The sequence below is a fragment of the Solanum stenotomum genome, chromosome 7 (assembly GCF_019186545.1).
Source record: "Solanum stenotomum isolate F172 chromosome 7, ASM1918654v1, whole genome shotgun sequence".
In the NCBI taxonomy this organism is placed as follows: domain Eukaryota; kingdom Viridiplantae; phylum Streptophyta; class Magnoliopsida; order Solanales; family Solanaceae; genus Solanum; species Solanum stenotomum.
This window is the reverse complement of record NC_064288.1, coordinates 60,535,466-60,543,185: the sequence shown is the minus strand read 5'-3', so window position 1 is coordinate 60,543,185 and position 7,720 is coordinate 60,535,466. Positions and strand designations below refer to the sequence as shown.

The window sequence follows — 7,720 nt, the reverse complement described above, 5'->3', positions numbered from 1 at the left end:
TACTAGGCACACAAGTGAAAAAAAATAAATTGAGAAGGACCACCAAATGAGATCCTACACGATGTAAATTTAAAATAATCGAACTCTAATACGAATATCAGACACACAAAGATCCTCCATGACGCGAATTTAAAAAAAATAAGGTGATAAATTCAATATGTCATGAGATAATTGAAGGGGAAAAAAGTACACATAAAAGTCCCCACCCTCCCCTGTTTTTTTCCCTTCTTCCCCTGTTCTAAAAAGGTCACTACTATATATTCAGCTCTCCCCCAATTTTTTCCCTCATTTCTAACAAACAACTGCATACCCTTTTCTCTAACCAACAACTGATTCCTCTCTCTCCCTCTCTTTCTCTCTTGAGTTTTCTGTTTTGGGTTTTTTTTCTTATTTTTTTGCTCTGCAAGAATCTCCATGGAAGTAGCTTAAGTATAAGAAAGCAGAAAAAGAAGTGAAAGATTTGATTGTTTGAGTTTCTGACAAATGGGAAAGTACATAAGGAAGGCAAGAAAAACAGAGGATGTATCTCCTCTTGGTGTTCTTACAAGGGCTAAAGCTTTAGCTCTTAACGGCGGTGATGGTGGGTCGTATCTTGAGCTTCGGAGTAGAAGGCTGGTCAAACCCTTTACGGTTCTTGAAGGGAGAAGACAGAGAAATGGTGTTCCCAAAAATCCCAATTTGGTAAACCCTAACCCTAACCAAATCCCTAATGTTTGTGTGAATTCTGAAGAGGGAAAGGGTGTTAAGGAAATGGAAAATCAGAAGGAGAAGGAGAAGAGCTGCTTGGGTCCTGAAGATTCATTTGGAGAAAAATTGCTGGAATTTGAAGGTAGAAAAAGGTGAGTTTTTTTTCTGGTTTTTTACTTTTATCAGAAAATCTTTTGTTAGTTTGCATGTTTATGTATCTTACTCTGTGAAGATTAGAGCTTTGTGCTTTGAGTTATTCTGCTAGAAAAAAACCCCCCTTTTGCTGTTTAAGTTCTGTGTTTTTGCTTGTCATGACTGATTGAAAGATTAGCTCTTTTAATATATCTTGTTTATAGATTGTTCAGAAATGCAAGTTTCTGGTATGATTTTTGGTGTTTGAGTTATGAAAAGTCCAGTTTTTTTCTTGATTAGAAGGCTGTCTTTCTTGTTTAGAATGGAAAAAATTTATCTGGCTGGTTTTCAAGTCTTTTTTCTTGCAAGAAGAAAATGCAGACAAATGGAAATTTGTGGTCTTGATATTAGTTCAAGTTTAAGGTTTGGTTCTTTAGGATAAAGGTGGTGTTTGTTGATTCATTATTTGTGTGTCGATTTTTCTTTGTTTCTGTTATCCTTTTTTTGCGTTGATTTTGATTGAAAGAAGAAAATGCAGACAAATGGAAATTTGTGTTCTTGATGTTAGTTCAAGTTTAAGGTTTGGTTCTTTCATTCTTGGATTTGGTGCCTGCTTTTTTTGTAGAGGTCACTTTCCACACGGCTTTTTATTCCTCATTCCTTCTGTTTAAAGTTCCTTTTTTTGGGATTATGGAAATTTGGTGCATATATATGAAAAGTAGATTCATGATATTGAATAGTCATTTTTATTGAGAAAGTATAGGTTTATCCCTTATTAAGGTCCCCCCAACTCAATCAATCAAAAAAAGAAAAGCTTTAATAAGCAAAGTCTGCACTTGGTTATCCCTTTTAAGAGGGGTGCTTTATGGTGCTGCATTTGGTTACTGAATCGCCGTTAGATGGTGGAATAAGAACTTTATGGCTGGTTTCTTGAGATTGGTTCATTGATGTCCTCATATGGTTCCAATTGAATTTAGTACCTTGTTTACTCATAATGTTGTTTGAAGAATTGAAATCGTCGTACTTGGCTTAGATATGCCTTTGGTATTTTGTTGGATGCTGTTATGGTTTACTCTCCATGTGGTAGTAGTAAGATAGTTGTATGAAGTATTTCTTGTAGTAATAGATTGAAATTCTATTGTTTAGTTGGTCGGTTTCAATAGTTAGCACACTTTTGAGTTCTCGATGCCTTTTTTAGCTTCCACACTTTGGCACCATACTCACCTAACACCACATCCTAATTTTGTTGTATTGCTGTAACATTTGTTTTGTGTTTGATTTGGTGATGAAGTAAAGCTAATTGGATGAACTTTGATGATTCTGCCTAACTTAACAAAAGAACAATAAAAAAGACAGATGGCTCTACTACCTCTTTAGATTTGCCTTTCCAACAACATACTCAGTGGGGAGGGTGAATGCAGAGCATACACCTTTTTTGAGGGGTAGAGAGATTGTTTTCAATAGACCCTCTAGATTTGCCGTTCCATAGTACATTTATGATCGCTGAGACTTCATGGTGGAAAAAGTTTTGTCTGGAACTACATGATGCATGCATATTGGTACCTTTCTGCCTTAAATTTGCAACGTTGCAATGATTGTTGTGAGCCATTTTCCTTTAAAAATGAACGTGGGGTCCCTCTATGATTGAAGTTATAGATGGATAAGACAATAAGGGCAAGAAAGTTTTTTGACAGCCACTAAATGATTTGCCTTTATTCAGTTATCTCTGAATCTTTTTGCTGCCATGAGCTGTGTATGTATAGCCTAGGTGCTTCTGAATTTACCTTACTATTGATTAAGATCTTGAAACTTAAAACGTTTGAATAGCACTATAGAGTTTTTCCTTGCTCCTTACAGGACCTCCAGGGAGAGCACACCTTGCAGTTTGATAAGGGATTCAGACAACATTCAGACCCCTGGTTCCAGTACTAGGCGTACTAATGCAAATGAGGCCAATGGCAGAGTACTAAACTCGATTCAACCAACTATCCCAACAGATCTTGAAATGGACGAGTTTTTTACCCGTGCAGAAAAGGAGCAGCAGAGAAAATTCATTGAGAAGTATGGATTTACATGTCACACATAGTATACATGTTGTTTCTATCCCCCAGTCTCATATCTCTAATCATGATCTTGTTTTGTGTAACCATTTGCAGGTACAACTTTGATCCAGTGAACGACAAGCCTCTTCCCGGACGTTACGAATGGGTGAAAGTAAATCATTAGACATGGACATAGAAGAGGGGGGTTCCAAATTACAACGTTCCATCGGCCTCGTTTCATCTTTAGGCTTTAGATAAAGATAGGAAACAAATAGCATGTAAGTTTTAGTTTTACAAATGGTGTTGTGGGTGGTGAAACCTCTATTTCCCCCTCACTCTCTGACTTGTAAAGTCTTTTAGAAGGTAGACTAATATGATCTGTAACATTACAGTTGCTTGTGACATTAAAACAACAGATACCATTGACTCTAACAGATCATGAAAAAAAGGGAAAAAGAACCAAAGGGTTGTGTAGTAGTAGACTAAGTACTAGTCTTAGTAGTAGTAGTAGTAGTGGTGGTGGTGGTGGTGGTACAAAAGGGGGTAAGTAGGTGGCCTGCTAATCTTTGTTTTGTTGATAAATTGTACTGATGGAAAACTTGGTTTTAGACATATTCTGAATAAATTGACCCTCAAAAAGTGTTTTTTTCCCTTCCTTCACTATTATTTTTGATTGATGAATGTATGGTTGGATTTTGTCATGTTCCTATAAACATGTGAGACATATAAGTCTGTTCATCAACCACAAGTTGTTGCTGTCTTTTCACTGTTTGAGATGAACAAATTGACCTGCCATATTTTTAGCTGCTTGTGAAAATGGTTGTGAAAAATTGTATTGTTGTGGGGTTGCTTTGGTTAGTGAGCATGTATTTGAAAAGATTCTCAAAAAAAAAAAAAAAAAGGCATCATGTCTTTTTTTTGTACTTATTATATATGTCTGAACAAAAATTTGATATGATTGGTTTTCAAATTTTTGTTTAGATTTGGAAATATTGAAAGAGGAAGGAGGAATCTAGTGAAAATGGAACTTAAATAGTCGGTCACTCAATTTGCTTAAAGTAAAAATAAGTCGATAGATGTATAATCTATGTATGATGATTAGGAAAATTTATTAGAGGATTAAATCGGCTATTTGGGTAAAGATCTCTAAATTTTGTTTTATAGGATGTGTTTGGTATGAAGGGAAATATTTTTTTTATATATATATATATATATATAAAAAGGTTTTTTTGATAACTATTTTTTGAATTTTTTTTTTTATATTCTTGTGTTTGGTAGATAAGCGGAAAATATTGTTAGTTTGGTACTTGATACAAGAAGTGGATGTTAGATTGTGAAAGTAGTTAAGACTTCAATTGGTTTGTTAATATGTTAAGTTTGATATGTTCATTGTTGGCACTTTGTAATTTAACTCAACTACTCTGACTTATCCATTTTCATGTGTATTTTTTAAGGGATAGTTCGATGTATAAAATATTTTGTGTTGATTTTAAATTGGGGGAAAGATTATACTTTAAAGGGGTATATATGGAGTGAATAGTAGGGGTGGATATGCTGTGATATTAATTTTGTTTAGCAATACTTATTATTATCGTACCGAATTAATTCAGTATGATTTAGTATATATTGTAAATTCAATTTTGATATTTTGTAATTCAGTAAATCGATAATTATAATTTGTTAGACTTACAACAATCATAAAATAGAGAACTATGACTTAAACTTTCCAAGAAATATTTTAATTATATTATATTAGCACATTAAAAGTGTGTAGACATTCAACAAAAAGTATGAATAATTCCCTTCATTAATCTATATTGCACAATAAAAAGGACATTTTGATATATAAAAAAAAAGATGGTCAAAGTTTCGACGTTTAAACAATTAGTTTGTACTAATATTAAAATATAAATTTGCTAGAAGTATAATAATATATATAAATTGTATATATAATTATATACTTTGGTACAATATTGTTTTTCTAAATATCGAATATCTTATCAAATACGTTTTTTTAATTAAAAAATTTCCTGCCAAATGTCATATCAAATATTATAATATCAAAATATCAATATCAAAACATTTGATTTTTGCATAATAATTTAATATTTACGGTACCATTTTCATTCTTAATATATAATAGTATATCTTAATGTAATCATTAATGGTTGAAAATATTAAAATATTCTTCAATTTTTCTTTCTTTTTGAGCTTTTTTCTTCTTCTTTTTTTTGAAAAAAAGAATCTTTTTACGACAAAGTCTTCAAATGGCTTTTCCTTCCACTTGCTTGCTTACCCATGCAAAAAAATCCAAAAAGGAAAAAAAAAGTTACAACAAAAATAGCTTTTTTTGATACTTTCTTTTTCTCTTTTGTTCATTTTCTTTTGTACTCTTAATTTTGTTAAAGTTAAAAATTGAGAGGAAAAGCATTCCATCATCTTGAAAATGCTAATCTAGCTTTGAAAATGAATGAAACTAATTCTCGTAAAGTGAAACGTGACGACAATTTTGAAATAGAAAAATATTTTTTAAGGGGCGTGAAAAGATTAATATGACAAGTAAAATGAATTGACGAAGAGATTATTTATTATGTAGACTTTAGGAAAATCAATTTCCAATTTCAAATTCCCAATTCCCAATAATCTCTTATTAGCATTCACACATTACACATAATTGTGTACTCTGATTTCCTTAAGTGGGGTTTGATTTATTAACTTGCTGACCAATTAATCAATCTTGTTTTAAACATATTGTCTCCCACAATAACTTTGCTTTTTGACTGCTTTCATTTTAATTATATTTTGATATCATATATGTTTGTCCATTTTGTGGCAACTAATGAAGTAATTTACTTGGGTAAAGTATTCATTCAAAATTAAAATTTAGATTTTTTAAAATTATACGATTTTTTATAAGATGCAATCCTTCTCATCATATCAAATATAATGAAAAAAGATACAATTTAAAACGTTGATAAAAATTTATGTAGTTTGATTCTCGACCACATTCATATTTCTTTGTCACTTTCCATATCTTGTCTTTCAAGGAGACTACTATTTCACCTTATTATGTATATGTATCTTCGTTTCTAATTTTTTCTATTTTGATATGTCTACATATCCATCTAAATACGTATCTGCATTTTTGCTACTTTCATCATCTAGACATGATCATGTACACTCCGCCCTATATAACATAGATTTCCACAAAATACTTCAGACAAGTAAAATTTGAAATGACTTTTTTAGAAAATGGTTTAGGGTAATTCTCAAAGCTTTTTAATTACATAAAAAGAAAAGGAAAGTGCTAAATTCTGCCCAAATTTTCTAGCCAAAAAATTTTCCAAAAGAAAAAGTTACAAAGGGTAATTTTCAAACTATAGAATAGAACAAAAAAGGGAGGCAAGTAGACCCACAATGTGCTTATCTAGTAACTCTGAAAGTTACCATGCTCAGATTGTGTCTCCTCTTCTCTTTCCACATCCCACAAACACAAATATTGGGGAAAACAAATTTCGAATCGTGATTGCTGGAGATTTGCCTTATTAAAACATACGTAGATTTTCTAACTAGACTTGTATTTTTGATAAAAAATATTGCATTATTAAACAATAATCTATCGTAATCATTTGAATGCACTACGTATATGCTNTTTCCATAAAATACTTCAGACAGTTAAAATTTGAAATGACATTTTTAGAAAAATGGAATTCTCAAAGCTTTTTAATTACATAAAAAGGAAAAGTTACAAAGGGTAATTTTCAAACTATAGAATGGAACAAAAAAGGGTGGCAAGTAGACCCACAATGTGCTTATCTAGTAACTCTGAAAGTTACTATGCTCAGATTGTGTCTCCTCTTCTCTTTCCACATCCCACAAACACAAATATTGGGAAAACAAATTTCGAATCGTGATTGCTGGAGATTTGCCTTATTAAAACATACGTAGATTTTCTAACTAGACTTGTATTTTTGATAAAAAATATTGCATTATTAAACAATAATCTATCGTAATCATTTGAATGCACTACGTATATGCTTTGACAATTTAAGAGTATAGTGCAACGATATAAGTTCTTCCATCCTTAATAACCAGGTGTTTCGGGTTCAATTTTGAGAATGGAATAGTGTGGTGCAACGATATAAGTTCTTCCATCCTTAATAACCAGATGTCTCGAGTTCAATTGTGAGAACGGAATATTCTTCGGTACATAGCGCTAAGATCATCCTCATCTACCCAAGAATATGTCCTATAGGGTCATCCCACATAAAACAAAAAAAAGTCATTGAAGTGGATTGAAAAACATGTAAAACAAGGTGATTTCTTTCATTTATCAAAGTTTTAGTAGATAGAATTACTCGATTCGTGCATTGGTTGGAGTTAGTAGGTATATTCTAAGAAATTAGTCGAGATATTCGTAACTGATCCGAATACCACGATACACGAATCCAAATTAATTGAGCCAATGCCGGATGGTTAAACTAGAAAAGAAATACAAAATTACATACATATAGCAACACACACATGGTAATTTAAAGCACAAATTACATGTGTGTTTTTTAGATATATGTGGACAGTTTCTTGTGGTCCTATATATATGCCATAATTCAATTGATCCAAATATCCCTTTTCAATATGTATCTCCCAAAAATGATTGCTTCCAAAATGCCTTGGGCCAATTTGATACCAAATGTTTTTGGTGTTAAATTGTAATAAAGATGATAATTTGGATATTGATATTTTTTGTAAGCTTGTTATTACTACTTTTCCTTTTCTTTTCGAGTCGAGGTTTATTAGAGACAACCTCCTTACCCTCATAAGATAAGACCGGTAAAATCTGTCATACGGAAATTATACTG

General features: G+C 31.9%; 1 protein-coding gene and 1 long non-coding RNA gene across 2 annotated transcripts; both read left to right on the top strand.

Annotated features, from left to right (window-relative positions):
- The first annotated feature begins 210 nt into the window (after positions 1-210).
- Positions 211-3,512, top strand: LOC125870411 (cyclin-dependent kinase inhibitor 4-like). The gene is made up of 3 exons (XM_049550842.1): positions 211-839; positions 2,677-2,880; positions 2,976-3,512. The coding sequence occupies exons 1-3, from the start codon at positions 484-486 to the stop codon at positions 3,043-3,045; spliced, it is 630 nt and encodes a 209-aa protein (XP_049406799.1). The 5' UTR covers positions 211-483; the 3' UTR covers positions 3,046-3,512.
- Positions 850-1,610, top strand: LOC125870422 (uncharacterized). The gene is made up of 2 exons (XR_007446891.1): positions 850-1,242; positions 1,400-1,610. It is a non-coding gene; the product is annotated as an uncharacterized LOC125870422 (long non-coding RNA).
- Positions 3,513-7,720: the final 4,208 nt, after the last annotated feature.